The following is a 24,861-nucleotide window of genomic DNA, read 5'->3' on the forward strand; positions in this document are numbered from 1 at the left end:
GATATAGGTAGAGTCATTCACGATGACGCGTGCCGTGGCTCTTATTACAATGTCATTAATGTCTAATTTTGACAAAACCACGCGTCTTTGTGGATAGCATTAGGTATAGGTAGGTACAGACTGAAAACCAACGCAAAGCATAGTACTCACCGCAATGAGCCTAAGCCATTTGCCACATATATAAATGTGTCTACTTATACTTAAGTGAAGATGTATACCTACTTGGGTACAATTTTGTAGGCAGTAAATGTATTTGCTTTTTTTCTGTAGTGATTTTTATTTAAGTGTATTAAGGTGGCGTTTATTCACGTCTAAAACTTTTGCTAAGATTAATACCGTATCGTTTTTAGCGGAGTATCACGTTGCTGACGACTGAGGCGTTTTTATTACAGAGAAATTTATACGGAAAAATAATAAGGCGAGCGACGTCGGCAGATCTAACTAATTACGTAAAACTGAAGTTTATCTTTTAAGTTTTAAGAATTTAGGTTACCTACATAATATAAATTCGAATGTAACTATCTGTTTGTTTAAAAATAAACCAACTTCAAAACTTAATCTAAAAAGGGAAATAAAATTTAATAAGTATGAAAGTTTTATCTTTTATAATGCGCGCCACCGCTCCGCTCATTTTCTTAACATTGCTGCTTGTCTTAGTTTGAAAATAATTATTTACATGAGTTACATCTTGATACTTAAATCGCTGAACTTGCTTGGGTTTTCTCTACGGGATCGAAACAGAAATTAGGACATACCTAAATAAGTAGAAGAACGAGGGCTAAGTAACATGGCCAAGCGAATTAGCTTGTTGAAGTGGCCATGGGCAGGGCCTTATAGTACGGATAACACATGGCCGTTTAGGGCGAAAATTTCACGAATGGATACCGCGGATCGGCAAGCGTAGCTTAGAAAGTTCAACAACGAAATGGACGGATCACGTGGTTAAAGCCGCGGGTTTGCGGTGCATGCAAACCGTTTTCAACTGAAGCAACTGTAGGTTTATGGGGGAGGCCTATGTCCAACTGTGGATGTCCTACGGCTGACATGATGATGCTGATGATGATTATGAAACCACTTTGAAATAAATTCATAGTTAACAATCATTCATAACGAAAGTACCCTATTTTATTTAACCGCCACTTATTGCTGTCAAGTGTTTTCGAACACATTCTTGAAAGTCTTGAAACTCAAGGCACTCGAAAATACCCACTCGTGTCATGTTGTTTACAAATATAAATCGTGAATGGGAAAACAATGCTAATTTACATTTGCAAAATGTTTAATAAAGATTAAGCATTAAGCCGTTTAAGCTTATATATATATTTTCCTATTCGAAATACAGGCCAGAGATGGAGCCCTTAAAGTTTTTTCTAATCTACTCGGACGTGGCTTCGATCTAACTATCACTTTATGTCTAAAGACAACCAATAATAACATCACCAAACTTACATTACAAGCAAATTTAATAACTTTAGTGAGGTTGGTTTCATGTAACATCCAACAGATAGATTAACATTTCAGATTAACCACATTGCGCCGTTGGCAAATACAATTAACGTTTCGACATCTACAATTTGTAATTTGACTGTCAACAACATAAATCATTTGAGCAATGCCGGTTTCAAAAGGGCTGAATATTATATTTTAAGATTTTTTAAAGATTACTATTATGCGGAGAAGAATTTGAAATGAATCAATAATATTTTAATGTTAACACGCGCGAAAACAGAGGTGTTAGTAATTAGTAATTTGACGTCAATGTCTGTCATTCTGTCTGTGGCATCGTAGCTCTCAAACTCTGCGGTTTTTTTATGTAAAAGCAAATTTCCTTGTGTTGGTTTTTAGCTATATTTCATTAAAATCCGTTAAGCGGTTTTTTGAGATATTTAACTTTGTAATAACAATGCCTGGAGCTTTTTAACTTTACTAATGTGGTTGGGTTATTGCTTCTGAAGACATGAAAGTCTACTTATTTGATTAAAGTTATTAATTTTATAAAGTACTGACTATTGCCCCAGGCTTCGTCTGCAAGGAGTTAATCGGAGAGATGAACTCAGCATACAACGGTAGATAGGAATACCCTTACAATAACATGCCCCTATTGCAGTCAGTTGTCAATGTATTTAAATGCCATGTATGTCAAATACTTATAGCGCCCTTGTGTTGGCAGCACTGATCATAATGTTCGCGTTCTAAGACACGGTCCGGTCGCACGTGCAGCGTACAATGACGGCCTCTCGGTCCCACCGGAAGACCAGCGCTGGCTCTCGAGCCGGCATTATGCTGAGGTGGGTCCGTTTCGTGACACTGTTTTCCCCATCTGTCTGTCGTTTTAGTAATTGTCTGTACTGTAAGTCAATGTCACGAATAAATGTATTTACTTTCTTTCTTTCTTCTTCATTAATCGCGCGCCTATGGGAACTATTACAATCTATTCTATAACCTTCTTCGGCTCTGAATCTGTCTTCATACCAAATTTTATTTAAACAGTTCATAAGATTCAACATGACAGACACAAAGTAACTTTCGCATTTCTTATATTAAGTAGTTTGGATAACAGCGCATTTTGGGGCTGTCCCTATTTGTTTTGTTCGAATAGACGGAGACGGCATCACATTTAACCGTCAGTTAACAATAATCAATGGATGGTGAAACAGCCCCTTATTATATAGTTTAGATCACGGCTCTAATGATTCGATTTTAACGATTAGATCTAGCTTGGTTTTATATCCGGGGAAACAAATGAAACAGATTTTTTTTGAACAATCAAAATCAATGTATAACCCAAAACGAGCTAAAATTAGCTTAATCGTGTTTCAGCAGAAACAAGCAATTTCATAATTCGAAAGATAGATATCAGTTTCAAGTTATCAAGTCATTGGCGGATTGGCGTAACTTTGGGCACTTCTCCAGCGGTTCGTTCCTACATTTATTCTCAAAACGACCTCGTCACAAAAAGGAAACCGTAAAAGACAACTCGCACCCGATCGCCCTGAGGTCTCCGATGCGTTTAGCGGCCTTATTCAATTTGCCCAAAACCCCGTGAACTCGAAATCTAAGCACAAAGGGATTAAATCTATCGGCTCTGACGTCACACGTAATGGTTTGATGGACTCAGCGTAATTTAGTTTTCGGCGTAATTTTGGCTTTGATGTAGTTTTACGCGTCCGCTAATAAGGAGTTGGTTGTTTGCGAAAAAGGTTCATGTTTTACGAAGCTGTTCATGTCTTGTGCTTCGCTTTTCTTCAAGTAGTAAGTAGTAGTCAAAAGCATTCAATAGTGGTCATGCAGATTCTCTGGTAAGAAGTCAAAGTCAAAATATCTTTATTCAATTTAGGCCATAACAAGCACTTATGAATGTCAAAAAAAATCTACCACCGGTTCGGAAAAACCTCTGTTGAGAATCTGGCAAGAAACTCAACGAGGTATTTTTTTTAAACAGATTTACAATATTATTAAATGATATGTATACATCACCCGTCAAGCCGTGGTGGCCTATTGGTTTGACCTATGGCCTCTCAAGCAGAGGGTCGTGGGTTCAAACCCCGGCTCGCACCTCTGAGTTTTTCGAAATTCATGTGCGGAGTTACATTTGAAATTTACCACTAGCTTTGCGGTGAAGGACAACATAGTGAGGAAACCTGCACAAACCTGCGAAGCAATTCAATGGTGTGTGTGAAGTTCCCAATCCGCACTGGGCCCGCGTGGGAACAATGGCCCAAGCCCTCTTGTTCTGAGAGGAGGCCTGTGCCCAGCAGTGGGACGTATATAGGCTGGGATGATGATGATGATGATACTTAAATACATAGTAAACACCCAAGACCCGAGAACAAACATTCGTATTTTTCATACAAATATCTGCCCCGACACGGGAATCGAACGGGACCTCAAGCTTCGTAGTCAGGTTCTCTAACCACTAGGCCATCTGGTCGTCTAAACCACCAGGCTGGTGGATAACATCGTGAGAAACCAGCACAAAATGCGAATCAATTCAATGTGTGTGAAGTTCCCAATCCGCAGTGGCGCTGCGTGGGAGCTACGGCACAAGCCCTCTTATTCTGAGGAATTCTGTGCTCAGCAGTGGAACGTAAAATAGGGTAAGATACTATAAAAATTCAAATTCAAATTCAAAAAATATTTATTATTTATTGCTATGGCACGCATTGAGTAGGCAGCAGGTTGGAAAGCCAGTGCTGGTGCTGCGGCGCAAACTACCAACTATACTCGAGTCCAAAATTAGGCGAACTAGATTGACAGCTGAAAATGTTACCAGATATAGCAAAAAAAAAATAGAGTCGATACAAAGATGTCGATATAACCTTGTGTAAACGCGGAATGTAAATGTTTGTCACTTTTGGGCTTTATTTCCATAGCTTTAGGCCTAAAACGACATAAAGGATAACACAATCAAAAATAAATCAACAACATAAGAAAAAAATCACATTAACTGGAGATTGGCGCTGCGTAGAGATGTAGCTTTACTGTGCATCCTCTATCGCATGTACAACGGGGAGTGCTCCGAGGAGTTATTCGGGTTGATCCCTGCCGCATCCTTCCGCCACCGCCCTACGCGACAACACTTCCATCCTCACCACATAGATTACGTTTTACCAGAAATTTCCTGCCTCGCACAGCAAAGCTCTGGAATGAACTATCACCTGCGGTATTTCCGGACCGATGCAACCTTCAAAAAAAGAGCGTACTCCTACCTAAAAGGCCGGCAATGCACTTGTGACTCTTCTGGTGTTGCAGGTGTCCATGGGCGACGGTAATCGTTTACCATCAGGCGATCCGTTTGCTCGTTTGCCCCCTATGCCATTAAAAAAATAAAGATAGTTCCCAGCAAACCGATGGCAGTCAAGTCAAATGTCATTATATGAAACGTCAACAAAACAAAATGGCGAACGTAGTCCTTACCGATGTTCAACAGGTTTTTTTCAAATCTTTCAAATAAAAGATTTATTTTATTATTATTTCGTATCATTTTTTTTTATCGATATTATAAAAAAAACGATATTACAGCACTGGTGAAACTGTGACAACATTTGTGTGCAATGAACTGTCAACTTTGTTTGCAGGTGGTAGGACCTTGTGCAAGGTCCGTCCGGATTGCTACCACCATCTTGCTCGCTAATCCTGCCGTGAAGCAGCAGTGCTTGCACTGTTGTGTTTCGGCGTGGAGAGTAAGACAGCCGGTGAAATTACTAACACTTGAGGTATCCCATCTTAGGCCTCTAGGTTGGCAACGCATCTGCAACACCCCTTGGTGTTGCAGATGTTTATGGGCGGTGGTGATCTCTTACCATCAGGAGACCCACATGCTCGTTTGACATCCAGTCGAATAAAAAAAAAACTTATTTCCCCTTATTCTGGACTCGAGTACCTATACCTCCCTAAAATCGATCCAATGCACGACAATGGGGATGAAATGATGATGATGATGACAATTGACAAAATAACAAAACATCTTTACTTAAACTTAATCAACTTCGAGGCCACTCAAATTGGGCTTTAAGTACATAAACATTATCATTCATGGCACGACGAATATAACCCGCTACAACGTTTTACGTCTAAGACGTCAGTAGTGACGTCATCCATCTTTATTGCGTCCTTAACAGCGTTAGCGTAAGTTGTGGCTGACGAGATCATTTACAATACGTCGTCTGAAGTGGAGGAGGGGGGGGGGTCGGTTTAATTGCAAGGCATCGTGTTTCAGCCTGTCGTGGTCTTATAGTAAGGGTGATGGTATACTGTTTATTTATTTATTTATAGACGATTAATAATATGTTTTTGCAGGGTTAGACATACCTTTTTGAACACTTTTTGACATAAATTGATATAAATATGAAATAGTTCTTATTATTGACTAGGTCAATTGGTGTCAAGTGTCCCATGAATTATGGTTGGTATAATGGCTGACGACATTATGAGTATTGCGGGTAACCGGTGGATGCAAGTGGCGAGTTGTCGTTCATTGTGGTGTTCTATGAGGGAGGTCTTTGTTCAGCAGTGGACGTCTTCTGGCTGATGATGATGATGATGAATAGTTAACGCATGAGTTTTTAAATTAAAGGTTACCTATCGATAATATTTTATTAGGTCCGGCCTGAAAACCAGCGCTGGAAATTAAAGCCAGCATTTGCTGAGACCGGCACCCATTGTCAAGGTGTAGACCTATATTTTGTACCTAATTATAATATGCGTATTTTGTATCTACTTGTTTATACTATGGCAATAAAGAGTTTTATTATTATTATTATTAGCCATGGCTTAATATGCCGTTATGCGTTAAAGTTTCACTGTCATATTGGTTATATTTTATTCCGTAAATCGTTAACACAATTACGGCACATTGAAAACGGTTTTTATTTGCATCATCATTTCCCAACCTTTTCATAAAAGGAAACGATGAAAATACTAAAATATCATGATAAAAGGAGCTAGGGTTGTTGTCGATGTTTAGTGTAGTGGAAATAAAATACACTGAAGTTATTGTTCCTTCAAATTTAAAATACGGAACATTTTGTTCAATTAATTCAACAGTATTACTCGTGAAAGCTATATTTTTATTAAAAAAAAGAATATTACATTTTTACCGTCGAAAGAGTGAGTAAAAACTCAGCAGAGTGTACCTTTACATCTGCTACTGAACCGTTTGTCAATACGGTATAATTTAACTATTTTTATTTATTTTTACTATAGATATCAAAGCTTAACAATGCGTGTTTTGGAACGAAAAAACAAGTTTGAAGCAAAATGTACTTCTAACAGACCTTATGAAGATTTGAAATTCAAGATTACACAGAAAAGATAATATATTTGCATGTGACGTCAACCTTACACTACCGGTACTTTACCTACTGCATAAAGAAAACCGTTTTAGAAAGAGACAATTTATAGTTTTTTCAAAAAATCACTGCAAATTCCATTTTTGCCCGAATTATTTTTCTGCTTCGCTATACATTGGCTGCATCTATATTCTAATAATAATAAATAGGATATGGCAAAACCAGGACTTGCCAAAAAGGTACTGTATTGTGAACTCCTTGCACATGTTGTACCTAAAGCTGGCAATCTAGTTCCAGATTCAAATATTTAAATTTAAAGGCGAACATGTGCGATGGAGTCTTGGAAAAATAGTTGTAATCGAGAGAAATGATTGAATAAAAGCTATTAAAAGTCATAAACGTATAAATCGAGTTGAAATTTTATTAACGCTGCCACAGTACTTACCTTATTCATTTTTCGATGCAGTAGGCATCACCATAGACAATGACTGATTCTGTCTGTAAAATTATTATCATCATTCCAGGCTATATACAACCCACAGCTGGGCATAGACCCCCTCTTAGAATGAGATTTGAACCCACGATCCTCTGCTTGAGCGGCCGTAATTATAATAATCTACAAGTTATAACCACGCGGTTTTATCGCGCCGTCCCGTTTCAGTGTCGCTTAAGAAAGAGACGGTGTGTGTTTGCACTAAATACACGAGCAGAAAAAAATATCAGCAACCCTGTGAGGTGCGAGGAAAGGTAAATCACTTTTATCTGAGGTTTTATTACTGCAAAATGGCTGCATTGAACAAATGCTTGATGCCAAAGGTCAGGAGAGGTGAAGTCGTTAGCAACATTGTTCCATTAATTTTTATAATTTAATTATTAAAATGGGATAGTGTTTGTATTGCCAAGACTGCAAAACTTAAGACTTGAGCTAGTCAGAATATAATGGATAGTGTATTCATCATCAGATAATATGATGTTAGCATAACTGTTAGACTCTAACATCTAGTAGCATGTTGAACGGTTGTGTTGCTCTGATGATGAACTCTGGTTAGTTCAAAACGCGTCAGCATAGTATAGTGGTGGTGATATTTGGGTTTTTGTGATGGATGTGTGGTCTTAGTGTGGAGGCGCAGGTGCTGCAAAGGCACACGTGTGCTGCATACCTAGACCACAGTATAACAAGTTTTCCCTACAGTAGGCCGACGCCTTTGAAGTTGAGCGATACCGCAGCCTGTATAGGTATTTAGGCAAGTAAGGAAGGTTTGTCACAAATTTAAAATTTGGAAGATAGATGTCTTTCACGAATCGGTACATATTGCGTGTTGCGAAAATATATAAAACAAAATGAATTAGGTGTGGCATACTTACTAAAGGTAAGAAGTAGGTATCAAAATATATACTATTTTAGAAATAAAAAACATTTTTTTTCTACAAAATATATTTTCATAGATTTCTAACCGTCAAATTCTTTCGGTTTCTAGACTTAGCGGATTTTAAGTTCCTGTTATTGAATTTATATATATAAAAAAATAAATAAATATTATTATATACATAGATGAAATCTTAGTTCCTTATTCATGCGAAATGAAGATTTACACGCACTTACAGCACATGTCGTTTGCACCATATTTTTTTTATTATAAATTTAAATGTAAAAAAAACGCGATAGCCCTAGAAGACTTGTCCCAAGCTACTAAGAACGGCGAAGTATGCAACTGGGGTCCTCCCACCCGCGTCTCACCCCTCACGCCCCGCACGATTGCTCTCTCTAGACGTCTCCGTCGGATTACTGTAGGGAAACTTGTTATACTGTGCCTAGACGCAGCTATCATAAGGTCGCGAGTGAGCTAAGTAGTTATTAATTGATATGGACCTCTGCAAAGTAACGCCTGATTCAATAAATTAATTTGCCTGAAGTTAACAATGTTCATTTAAGGGCATAAAATACCATGATATTACTAAGTACTATTTTTAAATTAAAACTATGTAAGTACATAAAAATATCTTAGACATATCCCTTTCGAACCCAGCCGTTTACTAAAAGAGTTACGACAATGAACTTTATGTACAATCCATGTCAAATTCAATAATTAAATAATAATAAATAAACCTAAAACTAAATTAAATTGCTTAAAGTACCCCCCTTAGGCAAGACAACCACAAGAAGATGGAGCGACTGGTTAAGATCGCGGGATCGTGTTAGATGCGGAAAGCACAACACCGGTCTGAGTGGAGAGCCTTGGGGGAGGCCTACGTCCAGCAGCGGACGTCTTTCGGCTGACATATTGATGATGATGATTACCCCCCTTAGGCAAGGTCCCGAAGTTGCTGGCAACGTTTCCTATTTGAATAGCTAAGAGGTAATTCTTTGTCCGAGGAAGCTGCCAGATCCTCGGTCACCTAAGCTGTGACGTCTACTAAACTTAGGGCATAAATATATGAACGTTACCTACCTAATAAAGACGTGTCAAAACACCTTTATGCCATCTTTATGCCACTAACCATAAGGCCGATGTGTACATTATATTTGACTATGGCTGTATAGATATTTATGCTCTTGACTGCCCATATTTCAAAGTTTAGTGACATTGTTTTTGAGGACAGTCAATAGCAGAAGTGATGAGCGGTTATAATGATCTAAAAACTCTCTTATAATTTTGAGCACCGTAACCGCTGATCTACTTCTGCTACTGACAGTACCTATCCCATATTTTTACATAAGAACTTATAATAATGCGTTAGTAATCCTATCTTTGGTAATAATGTAATAGAGAACAATACAGCTTATCAAAACATTACCCCAGGTCGCGGGAAACTCGTATACCTTCACTAACAAAAGCCCTTTGCTCTCATAAAATCATATTTTTATAAGATCAGATTAGATAGATCCAATTTAGCAACTGGCCAAGTGCGAGTCGGGTTCACTGTCGAAGGGCTCCGTATTATTGTACAATTTTATTATTTCAGTATTATTAATTTCAAATTAAAACGTCGAAAGCGGCAAGTTTGTTTTTGGATCGTTATGCTATGCACATAAAATATTTTTTTACTATATTTAGGTTATTTTTATGAACTATATAGTAGGTAGCTTTGCTTTCGTGAATAATTTGGTGTAGGTTTATGAGCAGTTGAATTTTAATTTCGGGATTTAGCTAAATTAGAAAGAATCTCCATTATATCGTGATTTTCATTCAATTTGAAGTTGTGAGTCGAACCTTGTTGATTATCAGTTGATATTAATCACGTCTCACGAGAGTTTAAGGAATATTATTAATTAAAGTGGTATCAAGAACTCCATAATGTCTAGATTTAGCGGTTAAGATTTTGGGATTGTACATGCGTTACCTACGGTCAAGGATTTTCACGAGCCACCATGGAACCATTTCACAGTAAACGTCACAGTGATATCGCATTAATTATTAAGGAAAATCGTAATTACTTTTCCTTTGAAAAGGTTTCATGGTGGCTCATGGATTAAAGTCCTTGACCGTACATCGGATTAAAAGATAAGTATGTGTCATTTTCTAGATCCACAGCTACTTACAAACCAAATGTCATTCAAACTCGTTTCGCTGTTTTAGCATACAAGATCAATAAATACCCACGCAGGCACACAAGCACGCACAGATAACACACCACACCACTTTATAGCATTACTAGCCTTAACCCGCGGCTTCGTCTGCATTAGAAATAGCTTAATGCCGTCTCATGTATAATAATAATTATGTCCGTGCAATTTTTGAAATACACAATAGTCCGTGAGCCCAGCCCCAAAGTTACCTACGTAACATGACATCACGATAAGATGCATGGCACACGGTGGAAAAAGTTGTGCTGAGCAAGAATCAAAGAACTATCGCACCTAAAATTAGCCGGAAGTTTGAGAAATCCTTCTCTTCCGGTCAAAATTTTAAGGTCATTTTACGTCATGTGACATCATTACGAAACACGTGGCATCATGTAGCCCTTTATCGGCAGAGAGGGGCAACATAAGTCTGTCAGTTTTGAAATAGCCGGAAATGCCTGACAGACTGTGGCAAAAACGATTTCCTGCGTCATGTGACATCTTGACCAAAATTATTACAAACGTTTCGTAATATTAGTCATACTCAGTAACCTTAGATATTGAAATATAAAATGCCATACAATATTGAACATGAAACTACCGTGAGACTCACTCATTGAGAAGCACAACTTTTTCCACCGTGTGCCAGCATCTAATCGTGATGCATATTACGTCGGTAACTTGGGGCTGGGCTCACGGACTACAACGACAATCGTTACTTACACGATTTTGTTACCATGGCAACGCAATGAATAAAGGTCTTAGAGTTTGGTTTGCAAAAAGGTTACGGGAACAATTTGAGAGGACAACGTTCGCTTGCACAACGCCATCTATTGATTGCAAACGAAGTTACCACGTCATCTTGAGAGCCGAGGCAGGGTACGTCACCGTTCTTGGATAGTGCCCTCTATTCTTGTTTAAACTTAAAATATTTTCCCACGGGAACATATTAACGGGATATCAAGTATTTTACCTCTGAATGCAGATCATTGTCTATCTGCACGCCAAGTTTCATGTAAATCCGTTCAGCCGTTATTGCGTGATTGAGTAACAAACATCTTCACAAACTTTCACATTTATAATATTAATAAGATTTTTTATAATGAAGGGAGACAAATGAGCATGTTGGTCATCTGACAGGAAATTATCACCACTGCCCATGGGTACCAACAACTTAAGGAGAGTAATTAGTCTATTGCTGACCTTTAAAAACACAGCTATTAGGAACTATTAGGAAATGGGATTGCTATAACGGTAATAGTATACGAAAGCACCACACAACCATCACGCATGTATTCCCAAATGGGGTAGGCAGAGCACACGATACGTCACCGCTTCGGAGCCACTTTTAGCAATTTGACGGGTTGCCAGCCTGTCGCCTAAGTTATACTTTAACCTATATCCTCAGTCGCCTCTTACGACATCCACGGAAGAAATGGAGACGTGTTATTCTAACCCGACACCACACGGAAATAAATACCTAGCAATAATAAATACATACCCCAAGTATTGCCAAGTAATTTTAAAATGTCTACTTCTAACAGTTCAAAAGTACGGACTAAGCAAAACCTTGATAGTAGGAACACCTTATGGAAACGGAACCCTAAAAAGGCACGTGATATATGAAGCAACTACGGCTAAATTGCCTAAAGTGCCCAGCATAATGGTACAAATATTTTACAAAACAAAGGTCCCTAACCCAGTTATGCGGACATGGTAATAAGTCTGGGTAGTTTGAAGTGGTAAGGCTACGGGGAAGATATGCCCGAAGCGACGCTTAACCCGGATTTTAACCTCAATTGTAGTAGTAAAACAATCGTAGTTAATCTTACTTATAATTATAATTAACTAGCTGTTGCTCGCGGCTTCGCCCACGCTGTAATTTTTCTTTCATAAAAACCTACTTTTGATAATAACAAACACAACAAAAAAAGAATTAGCGAAATCGGTCCAGCCGTTACCGAGTATTGCGCTTAACAACATATTTTACGATTTTTATTTTTTCACTAAACTTCTCATGCTCTTAAAATGTGACTTTAGTCTCTGCATATCGAGACTAAAGCTCCTTTGTATTCTCTAGGGAATAAAGTGTTTTTTTTTTATTTACTTTGGGAACAGCCAGCACGGTGTTTGTGAATGGAGGATTTTAGGCGTGGAAATAACCTCAAAATGACAACTGTGCAAAAATATTAAAACGATTTAGTTTCGTGAAAAACAATTAATGATTACGAATATGAATCTATTCAATTATATTAAGGATTAATTCATTTTATTATGCATAGTTCAATTAGTTTTAAAATAGTTTTCCATTTTTGAAACCGTTGACTAAATATGCAAGCTTTTAAATCGTCACTTCATAAACAAGAAAAGAAAAGAAAAAACCGCTCATCATTTTTTTTTACCTATTTGTATTTTGAACAGATTAGTCCATTAGACGAGCATATGTTTTTAAAAAGTCATATAACAATACATTTTTAAATACCGCGTAAGATGATGAACAAACGATGTATTTTCCCCATTTTTACATATTTAACCATCTAAACTTTATAGTAGATTTGCTATGACGTCTTTTATATTATATGTATGTAATTTTACTCAAAATATGTTTGGATTCTGAGAAAAGTCACTTACGCGGTTTTGTTCCATGAAATAGCCACAAGAATTGAAGTAAAGTGGTAGATATGCGGAGTTGAAATAGTTTGTTTTTACAAAATCAGCATAAAAATCTTCTCAAAACTTCTACAAAACCAGTCATTGACACTTCCAAATCAAGATAAAGGTGTATTATAAATTCTAACAATTATATAAATACTCAAAAATAGTTAAATACACGGAAATATCCGTTATTCTTTAATATTTTTTTTATATGTTTATTTATGGGGAACACGAACAGTTAAACATAGTAAGTGTATTTATCATCATCATCATCATATCGGCCGTAGGACGTCCACTGTTGGACATAGACCTCCACCCATAGACGACCTCCAGTTTCCTCGGTTGGAAGTAATTAAATTATATTAAAATAAACATTTAACTTACTGTTGACTAAATATTACTCTGTAGTGAACTGCTTACCTGAAATGAAAAAGAAAATTTTAGAAAATTACGTAACGAATGACTTCCTGAAAATAATGTAATTTTTTTAACTGACCTCCACCCAACTCGCCTAAGTATCAATGCCAAGAACAAGACAATTGGGTTTACTGGAAACTGACTATACCACGCGCCAAAGAAATCTGCCTAAAAGTTTATTACTTAATACTCAGTTTTGAGGCATTTTTGAGATACATTTTTTATGCGACGTCTTTACGTTACTCCCGGATTGTGTTCGAATAGCTTAACGGTATAGTGCCTATTCAATTATTATTATACCTTTATAGTTTTTGTGGTACTAGTCGGGGCAATGAACTTTTAGACAAAGTTAGGCGGCGGAAGGCATATTACTTGTTCGTTTTTTTTTATTGTTTTTTTTTTTAATATATAATTCATTTCGTTCAGAATCAGCTCGAGTTTGATTTACATTTGGCTCATCTCCGACACTCTGTACGCAAAAATAAACCACCAACATTATTAATCTATAATCTGATTCTTTTAATTATATTAAAGAAGCACTCTTGTAAGCATCATTGGTAGGAAGTATCGAACTCGCACGGTATGGGGCCCCGTGACATAATACTGTCCCATGTTATAAAAGTACTCAAATGACAATGAAAGTTATTCAATTGATGTTTGAAAACACGCAAGGTAATGTCGTCTATATAAATGGACGGGAAACATGTTTAATCGGCAGTGAGAAGGGGATATTCGTGCGTGTATTTTTTAAATTAAGTTACTAACTTATGTGCTGTGAAGGGTCGCTTTAAAAGTGTTTATTAGGAACGGGCTTCAGAATCTGTTGTAAAAGGATCGGGTTAGGAAATGGTTTTTTATGGTGCGTGTATTGATATTAATTCAGAATATCTTAATACGTAGTTGGTTTAGCTTAGTTGAGCTAACCAACTGCGTGATCAGTTGATCACCCCGATAAACGTTTTTCATGATTTTTTTGTTGTAGTTGGCGAATATTTCGATCGATATTCAAAGTATACCGCGTCAAAGTCTGACTACCTATATCATGAATGAAAAAGTTCGTTGAATAACTTTTCTAAAAATACGAGTGTGAAAAAAAAAACAAGTAAAAAGCGTAGTAGTAAAGAAACAAGTAAAAAGCGCAATTAGAGTGATAAGAAATAACGCTTTTACTGTAATTAATAATCTCATCTGATGAGATCTAAACGGTTTCAGAAACCATCCATTTGAAGATTTTTATGGACTAATTTTTATTACTTACAAACTTTTGGCTGCAAAAGAATAACAAATTAAGTATTATTTTTAATTTTACTGTAAAGTGATTTGAATTACTTACAGTTTTAAATTTGGAAAAGTGAATTTATAGAAATTACTTCTATGATCATATCTAATTACTTTAAATGAAACCTTAAAATAGAAGTAACACTAAATCACATAATATTATTACCTATACCTACACATTTTATTACTAACGTGGTTTATCGATGTTTTCTTGGTGTTATTTCAAGATTAATTTGATCTTGAAACAAAATAACCGAGATATCAATATGCTTTTAAAGGTGAATCGAGAACGCCGATTTAAAAATATTTTTCACAACTATCAAAAAAAAAGTGCTATTGATAACGGCACACAAGTTGGTGATATTGATAACATAGCTATACTTTTGATATAACTTTATGAACCAATCTTTATATTTTGTACGAACTCTTTCATTACCTATCGTGGCTTTACTGAATAGAACAAAACAAAGTTATAATTTTAACCCTTTTGCTGCCCGCATACCGTATGAACAAACCGTATCAAACGTCCAATCTCAAACGGCCATTATTTTAAGTACCAAAAAACAAAAGAATATCACTTAAGATAAACTCCAGATTGCCGAAGAACCAAACAAAAAATAAGTAATTCAAACTTCAGCTGAATTAACCGGAAAGGTCAAATCATACCTACTTCTAATGAAGTCAGACGAACCCGTATTATGAAGTAAGAGGAAAACATTTTGTTTTGCTGAATAAAAATTTTACTGCTCAATCCGATTGGCAGGAACAATTCTTCGAAACGTAGAGTTTTTTTCAGTGATAGTTTTTTGTTAACGTACAATCACCAGCCAATATCTGACACAACAAAACGTGCATAAATATTTGATACGACTCCATTTCTAGGACCGATAGGGCGTGTCAGATCTTTTTGCACGCTGCTTTGTGACAGATATTAATGCAGGTGGCTGTACCTAATTTAATGTATTAATAATTTAATGAAACCTCCACTTATTTTGTATTGTATTTTAATTATTTACTAGCATACACTCGTAAATCATCAGGCTTAACAATTGAACTGAAATTCCGCGATGCTCCAAAAGTTTCCGTGGGCATTCTCAAAAATTATGTAGTTAATTTTATAAGCCACGCATAGAAAAAGTTGCGTCAAGTTTCATGTCTTTAATCCTAGCGGTTTTAATCCAACGGGTTAAGATTTACACCGTTAGAAAGGGTTCAGTCGTTAAGTTTCTCCGTTTTATTTAATTTTCTGCGTATTTTTTTTTTATTCCGTCAGTTTAGTATCTTCTACAAAAAGATGGATGGAATTAGTTAAGCCGTTCTCAAGTTATGGCGTGACCAAGAGAAATAAGGTTAATTTCATATAATATAGATAGATTGGTTGTAGCGGTAACTTGACACATAACGTGTTAATTTCAGCCGTTTATCTCTTATAGTTCTCAAGATTCTACAATGTGACGGACAGACAGACACAAACAGACGGACAGCAATGAGAGAGTAATAGGGTTATGATTGTCATACTTCGGGTACAGAACACTTATGAAAATCAGAGTATTTTCGTACCTTTCACATGTTTTTCATTCGACTGGATGGCAAACGAGCATGTGGGTCTCCTGATGGTAAGAGATCACCACCGCCCATAAACATCTGCAACACCAGGGGTATTACAGATGCTTGCTTGCACTCCTAAATGTCCTAGTTCCTTTCAGGCATGGTGTGGCAAGTACTTGCGATTGTATCGCTCGTTACAATCGTTTATGGACGGTACGAGAATGTCAACGTAAAGCAGGACTGGTGGGAGACCGCCACTATATACCACATTTACACCAGGTCTTTCATGGACTCCAATGGCGATGGCATCGGGGATATTCCTGGTATGAATATAACCTGTATAAATAAATGTACTAAAGGCTTACACTTAACAGCCCCTTATTTCTTAGCTTATCAATGAAGTTTAAAGTAGTCAAAAGCTAAGATGTATGTAGAAAATTACAGAGTTAAAAACAAACACATTTTTAGTCTCTACTTTAATGTGGATCTACCTATATCGACCCACAAGAGCTGACACGAATAAAGTGAACGAAAGTAATATATTTTTATACAGAAGCCTCCTAATAATTTGTAAACAAGTATGTACTTCTGATACGATTATAACTTATTAAATCAACCTGTATTTATATATATACACTATCATTCAATTCATTCGTGCCCGCTCTTATAAATCGACCTATATTATCCTCCTATCCCAAAATTTATTGAACCCTGTATCTAGTACCTTTTAGACCTGTAGACTTTGTGAAGTTATGTTATTTCACGCTGTGTTTTTTTCATCAGGAATAACAAACCGCCTAGAATATTTAAAAGAACTGAAAGTGGATGCGGTATTTTTATCATCCATCTTTAAGTCGCCTTTGCGAGATTTTGGTTACGACGTCTCCGATTACTATAGCATTCATCCCGATTATGGAACTATGGATGAGTTTGAAAATCTACTGAGGAAAGCTCGGGAACTGAGTGAGTTACTTCATTTGCATATTAATTACATTTTACTGAAAAGTATATCGGTATAAATATTTAATTGCATAAGAAATACACAAGACTATGTACCTAATAAATGTATGTAGATGAATGAACAACCTACTAATTATTCTGTTTCATTTTACATCTAATAAAATACCACTGATTACCACTCATCATTCATTTATCATTAGGTATCAAGTTCAGTGCAATCAACTTAATAAAGAGGCTGAGGTTGCATTCATTATAATAATCATCAATATCATTATCAGCCGTAGAACGTCCACTGTTGGCCATAGGCCTTCCTCCCCCATAGACCTCCAGTTACTTCGGTTGGAAGCGGCCTGCATCCATCGTGAACCCGCGGCTCTAACAAGGTCACGCTGTTGCACGGCATTAGAATTTTGTCTGTCTCCCTCTCTTGCATGGGCGCAGTAGAAACCGGCTAAGAGATGATACCTACCAAAAGATGAGAAACAGCGTCTTCTTGGCAACCTTACATCCTATACTACGCTTGCCAACTCGCTTGCCAAGCGTGTCGAATATTGGCAACCTCCTCCCCTCATGATGATGAGGTAGCATTAGAATAGAATAATTCTAAACCTTGTTCATTCCTAGATATTAAAGTCCTGTTAGACTTTATACCAAATCACACGAGCAACGAAAGCGAATGGTTCGTCAAATCAGCGAACAAAGATGAGTACTACAGCGATTGGTACATATGGGAGACTGGACATATGGACAATCATGGCTTACGAAGTCCACCTAACAACTGGGTATGAATTAGTCATTTATGTAGGTTGAATTTCAGGGAATACCTTTTTAATATTTAATGTTCAAAGATCGCTCTTTGATGAACATGGTTTCTAGAATGTTATATTGAGGTTGACGAATGTTTTCTTACATTGGAAGTACCTGTATAAAAAAAACAACTACGTCTTGAGTCAACAGTTCCATTGGAATATTTTTACGGAGGTGTTCCTTCAAATTTGTCCAATTATCTGCTGAAATATTCTAGATTCATTTTAAAATGTCTTATATTATAAGTAAGTAAGTGGGCTGGACACGTCTGTAGCATGCACCCAGAGAGGTAGGCTCACACTGTCACTAATTGGTAAGGTACAGAAGAACGGCCATCGATGGCGAGGGTAGACCAAAAAGGAGATGGCGGGATGATTTGGACGCGTATGCACGGAATTGAATTATCTTTGGCCATAGGCTACGTACGCAACGCTACGTACTTCAAAGTATCGTTTGAGAAAGAGACAGCACGCTAAAACCGTGCGGTTAGCCGCATAGTGCGTACGTAGCCTTAGAGTCAAAATCCCCGCCACTTAAAACTTATCTCGTTAAATTATGACCGTCGTAATAATACTAACCCCGCTTCTGACCTGTGTTTACATTACACAGATTTCAATAAAAAAATATTCGTGTGGTAGTTACGTTTATGTTTAATTATTTAGATAAGCTTGTTCCGAAAAAGCGCATGGACTTACCATCCCATCAGAGACCAGTACTACTTGCATCAGTTTGGGGAGTCGCAGCCTGATCTAAACTACAGAAATCCGGTCGTCGTTGACGAGATTAAGGTAAAAAATTGCTTTACGCCACAGTGTCTTTAACCTCTTAAAATTACATGGTTGATTGATAGTATAAACCATTTTCTTCAATCCTTTAGACATTTAGGCCAAATCACTCCATTATTTTTCTTTTAATCCGACTTACTGAACGAGGGTTATGTTTTTCAAGCTTGTTTATTTAGCAAGTCTATTTCGTTGATGCCATCTGTAACCTAAACGACAGGACGATTTCAACGATTTGTCATAAATATTGTAACAAATATGGATATCAAACGAGCAAATAATTAGCCCATTCCACGGAAGCGGTAAAGTTTTCACAGAAACATCAAAAAGCATGAAATAATAAAAAAAACTGCCCTATAGTTAACGCTGTTTTTTTTACAGAACATAATAAAATTTTGGTTAGAAAAAGGCGTTGCTGGCATGAGGTTGAATTCAGTGAATCATCTGTTCGAAGTGGATAAAGATATATACGGAGGAAGGTACCCCGACGAACCGAAAACCGGCAAGCCAGGGATGAAACCCGAAGACTATGGATACCTCAGTCATGTTTATACCAAAGACCAAGAGGAGACGTTTGACATGATCTCACAGTTCCGCGATGTGTTTGACGCGATCTCAGTCAGAGATAACATGACTAGGTAAGTAGCCATTTCAGGGTGTATAATAATTATATACTTAATAGTAATAAAAATAATAATCCCCTTGTTCGCTGTAAATAACTATCTTACATAACCAGCATTGGTAGGAATCAAATTGTTATCTGAATTCTCTTCTGTTTTGTTTGTTCTCAGATCTTAGACGTTTAATATCACTAATATGTAGTTAAGTATGCATTTATCTATATAAGTAAAGTATGTTTATCCTTTGCCTAGTATCCATAGTACAAGCTTTATTTAGTTTGGGGTTAGATGAATTGGTATCAAGTGTCCCATGATTATTTATTTAATTATTAATTAGGTACTTACGCTTCGCCTACTATGCCGCGACGTGCTCGCTTCGCTCGCTAGGCTAGTAAGTGCGTTGTGTTCGCAATTGTAACTAACACGCCTCATTATCGTACCTAATTTCGTGAAACCTAAGTTGACCCTAAAGTGACCAATTACATTACAAATTTTAATCATTAGAAATCTCTTTGAAGTAGGGAATATATTTTTGCCCCTTCCAGTGCCAGTTACGTAAGATGGTTATGTACAGAGAATAAGGTGTATTTTCACTCGGGATAATTTATTTGATCTGAGTAGGAAATAAACATTTGTCAAACATGTATAAATTCAACGACTATATATTGTACCTTAATATAATGAAAAAAGTTAGATGATATTAAACATATGGAATTGTCCTCTTCAGACTGACTAAGACATATTTTATTTAGCTACACAATCGTTCGTTGCAGTAGCCAATTTTATTAATTTTAGAGTTACTTAAACACCAATTTAATATTATTTACAAAATACTGAATTTATTTCCCTAGCTGAATGAATTCCAAACCGCTCATTATTTATTCCAGAATTCTGATGACAGAAGCGAATACAGGAATAAAGAACTCAGTAAAATATTATGGCGAGGGCATGCATTTAGGCGCACACGTTCCTATCAATTTGGCTCTCATCAACGACTTAAACAAAGAGTCTGATGCAAGGGATTTTAAGTACACGGTAGATCGTTGGTTGACGTACAAACCCTTGAAGAAACAAGCTAACTGGATGGTATGTGTTTTGATATTAACATCTTGCATCGCTTCTGACTACAAAGACGTTATACATACACGTGAAAGAAAAGAAATAGGTTTGAGAAACCTTGCTACAAATAGCAAAGTAATGTATTATTCAATTAAGTATGAAACTATATCAAAATGAATATAGAGAGAGGAACAAATATGAATTTTTATCATAAAGTCGGTTAGGAGGCTAGCATTAAAATATAAGGAAAATAAGGAGTCATATCACTTAATATAAGTTTGATGACTTCGTTATGATGTCAATGATAACCGCTGTAATGAAGTAAGAGGACACTGCGAAGGCAAAAACACAATGAACTAAAAAATTTCAAGTCTTTAAAATTACTTTGCCCCATACTAGTTCAGTAAATGAGTGCTACAATGGCTGTAGATATGAGCTTCAAATACGGTAAATTTTCTTAATTACTGGATAGGTAGATAATAAAGTCCAAATGAACAACCTTGCAAAGATTTTACATAAATAAGATGACGCCTCATCACTGACATGTTGCACTTTGAACATTGTATTATGCTAAGAATTAGCCTAGAAATTCAAAGAGCATCTTCGGAACCTTGCCTAAGGGGTCTGGTTGAAATCATTTTGTTTGAGTTTTCGTTATTATTTGTCCTTTTTTATATATAAGTATTTTAGGTTTAGGTTAGTTTTATTTTAATTGATATGTATTCTTTTCTCTTTAATGTAAATAAATTTTGTCGTATATTTATATTTTGACTGCTGCAGTGAACTGATACATATTTGTGAAAATAAAATATTATTTTTGGTTACATCTTCTATTTTCTATCAGAGTGGCAGCCACGACAAAAGCCGAGTGGGTTCCCGTATGAGGCCGCAGCTCGTGGACGCCTACAACATGCTTGTTCTGTTGCTTCCCGGTATAGCTATCACATACATGGTACGTAATAATTTAAGAACATAATCTGGAAATAAGTAAAGCGACTCGAACTTTCAAATATGTACATCCTCGGTAAAAAAAACCTATTCTATCTACTATAATTTTATAAATGTGAAAGTTTGTGAAGATGTTTGGATGTTTGGAGGTTTAGATGCTTGTTACTCAATCACGTCTAAGCCGCTCAACCGATTCAGATGAAATTCGTATACAGATAGTTTGAGTCCCGGAGAAGGAAATAGGATAGTTTTTATCCCGGAAAATTGCATAGTTTCTGCGGGATTCCGATAAACGTATTCTGCGCGGACGGAGTCGCAGTTAATGTTATATTTATGGAACAAGCCTGATTAACTTTTACAGCTTTCAAAATTATTAATAATAAAAGCATTTATTAATCACCAAAATTCTCTACCAACTGTAGAAGTATTCTCTACGAATTCTAATAAAAGTAATGCCGTCTTTGTTTATTCGGACAAAACAAACAGAGACGGCATCACTGATATCCGTCACTTAAAGTTAGTCGACAAGTGGTGAAACAGGCCCTAAATATGTATAATCAATGTCCTGACCAAAAAGTCCCAAACATATTCGCAGCATTTTCCACAAACATTTTTTAGGGTGAAGAATTAGGCATGCTTAACGGCTTCGTCCCATGGAGCGAAACTAAGGATCCTCTTGCCTGCAACACGGATGATCCCGTTAACTTCGTGGACGTATCCAGAGATCCGGCTCGCACTCCGTTCCAATGGAGCAGCGGAAAAAACGCAGGTACTTACACTCTCTAGACCATCCATTTCTGACACAAGAAGGGTGCGAAAACGTTATTAAAGATAATCTTTTAGAAACTTTTCAACAATGTTTTTTACAGTTTGCTAAATAACGTTTTTAAATAGTGTTTAGCTAGTGAATATACAAGAACAGTTTTTATGATTCACATTTAATTACATCCCACAAAAACATTTCATGTTAAATGTTGCCAAGACGAGACCATGTAGCTCGCACTGTCAAAAAGTAATCAGATCTCGTGTAGAGCCAAGTTTCTAACCCTACGTGCCCAGCTCTAAATCTATAAGCCCTAATTTTACACTAAAGTTGCGACGAAATACTACAGTAGTAGCTCGTAGCCTATCGTAGCGTAGCTCGTAATCTTTTCAATCTTTAAAACTATTTCTGTGTGGAAATGTAGATTTTTAAGTTCAAGCCCATATGACGAATTGCAAAAGGTTCGTGCGGCCGACTCGCCAGTTTAGTCCACGGTTTGCACGCCTACGAGATTAACAGCGGGAAAACGCTGCTACGCGCGACGAACTACTCGCTACGAGCTACTGCTGTAGTATTTCGTCGCAACTTTAGTGTAAAATTAGGGCTTTAGATTTAGAGCTGGGCACGTAAGGTTAGAAACTTGGCTCTACAAGAGATCTGATTACTTTTTGACAGTGCGAGCTACATGGTCTCGTCTTGGCAACGTTTAACATGAAATGTTTTTGTGGATTTCATTTCTTTTTGTAATTTGCTTATGATATTTATACGAGTATTTTTCTGTTGTTCATTTTTTTCTTTCGCATGCGGAGCGAGTGTCGGGAGGAAAGGTAGGGGATGATTTACTGAAAATCTTGAAATACATATCTTATTATTTATAGCAAGGATAACAAGGAACCCCTATATCAATTTTCAGAACTCTAGCTTCAAAACTTGCGGAAGTCTCATACAAACTTTCACCCCCTAGTCAAAAGTTTCAAGTTTTAAGAATTTTCGTTGTTTGTATACTATTACTAGCTTACATACCAAATTTTAGCTTTCTAGGACTTCAGGAAGAACCTTAAGAATATTGATGATCATCAGTGAGTCAGTGACGAAATCGGGGTATTTTAGATATCAATAAAATCTAAAGTATAAGAGCTATGCAATAGAAACTTTATAGTTTTAATAAGTCAACCACTGAAATCATAATATCCTGAAAATTTTGTTTATCTGGTATAATCCGAACCCAAGTTAAGAAGGTTCAAAAATACGACGAAGCGCTTCGAGAAAAGGTAGGTAGTGCCCTTGTGCTTCGCTTGGCTCGTCTTGGCGGGGCCACTCCCGAGCCCCCCGATGCCCTTGCGCTTCGCTTGGCTCGTCTTGGCGGGGGCACTCCCGTGCTCCCAGATTAGATATGTTTCTAATGAAAAATTTCGGCGCTCTCGGATCATGTTAAAATATTGGGTGGTACAGATCACTAGAAAAAAATGTGTCTTTGTCGCGCTACCCTTGTCACATGCATATGGCGGGCAACTAGCATATAGGTACCTAACGTAGCGAATAACACTGTAAAGAAAAACTGTTTTATTTGTTTTTAATCAAATTTGATCATACGTACGGGCTTTCGCTCTGAATCCAAGACAATCTGCTAAAAAGCCCAAATGAAAATATATTTCCTCCAACAAGAAGTTTCATAGAGATTTCAAAAAATGAGAATGTTGCTTAAAAGATGAATTAACTGTATAAATATTTTTTTACGTTTTTGAATACATAATAATTATGAACCTATATCTACCATGAGCTCTAATAAATTTGGTCAGTACCTACAGTACACTAAAAACCATGCCTTCCGACGTTGACGGTCCATAAACACTTTCAAAATACATTAACGCATCCCTTCCCAATTCGCAAGATGACCAAAACACGGGATCCATCTTCAAAAGGTTTCCATTTGCGACGTTTTTACATCTCAAAGCCTCCACGAAACCTTATTAAGACCATAACGGGCATTGCGTGAAAGGGATACGTTCGGCATAATAACATCAACCCAGAATGTCTCTGGCACACGCCTGTTCGGAAGCAGCCCAAAAATGTAAAGGCCATGATCGCAGCTTACGAATTTTTTGTGCAAGAAACTGAATAATATCTTACTGCCAATCCAAGGTTTTTGCCACCGTTGAAGAATATATAGCAGAAACGATGGCAAGTCTCAAGGGTCTCTTTCTGGTTCTTTGGCAGATGGGTCGATCCTTATATTTGGTATGCGTGTGGATACCCTTTCGCTAACCATCTATCAAGGACCCAATATATTGCTGTTTTACCGCGGCCTTACCAAAAGACCTTACTGCTGCAAATGTAGCTTCCAAGCCATAGTATGTACGTGTGTTACCTCTTTATTGTACAAAAGAAAAGAAACAAAACACAATTAACAAACTTTGAGATACACTTACAAAGGCGGATTATATTGGCATTCAAATTACATTGGCATTCAGAGTCGAAACTCTGATGCAATTGGGTCCAAGCGCGTACCGTCTGTACAAAGATCTCTCGCTGCGCTTTATAGTCAATACTTTGTAGTTAGCACTATAAAAACTAGTGATTTCTGTATCGTGTCCTTTTGGCCTAAAAAGCAGTGTAATTACGGCGAACACCGCGGCGATTTATTGGTTATCACCTTATTGCTGTGATTTAT

The 24,861-nt window shown here is 36.9% G+C and overlaps 2 protein-coding genes across 13 annotated transcripts in view; one reads left to right on the forward strand and one right to left on the reverse strand.

Moving 5' to 3' along the window:
• Positions 1-24,861, reverse strand: part of LOC141426873 (dual specificity calcium/calmodulin-dependent 3',5'-cyclic nucleotide phosphodiesterase 1A-like) — a 348,580-nt gene that overhangs the window by 136,261 nt on the left and 187,458 nt on the right. The gene's annotated exons all lie outside the window — the stretch shown is intronic.
• On the forward strand, positions 14,145-22,213 carry LOC141445695 (salivary alpha-glucosidase-like). The gene is made up of 9 exons (XM_074111582.1): positions 14,145-14,284; positions 16,410-16,574; positions 17,035-17,214; positions 17,836-17,993; positions 18,681-18,806; positions 19,182-19,438; positions 20,308-20,506; positions 21,324-21,431; positions 22,046-22,213. The coding sequence occupies exons 1-9, from the start codon at positions 14,272-14,274 to the stop codon at positions 22,211-22,213; spliced, it is 1,374 nt and encodes a 457-aa protein (XP_073967683.1). The 5' UTR covers positions 14,145-14,271.

Source organism: Choristoneura fumiferana, chromosome 3 (assembly GCF_025370935.1).
Source record: "Choristoneura fumiferana chromosome 3, NRCan_CFum_1, whole genome shotgun sequence".
Classification (NCBI taxonomy): Eukaryota; Metazoa; Arthropoda; class Insecta; order Lepidoptera; family Tortricidae; genus Choristoneura; species Choristoneura fumiferana.

What these genes read in the sequence shown, in the direction of transcription:
- LOC141445695 (XM_074111582.1), top strand. An exon ending in GAAGTCCACCTAACAACTGG is followed by an intron (nt 17,994 to 18,680) that starts GTATGAATTAGT and finishes TTAATTATTTAG; the next exon opens with ATAAGCTTGTTCCGAAAAAG. An exon ending in AGAAACAAGCTAACTGGATG is followed by an intron (nt 20,507 to 21,323) that starts GTATGTGTTTTG and finishes ATTTTCTATCAG; the next exon opens with AGTGGCAGCCACGACAAAAG.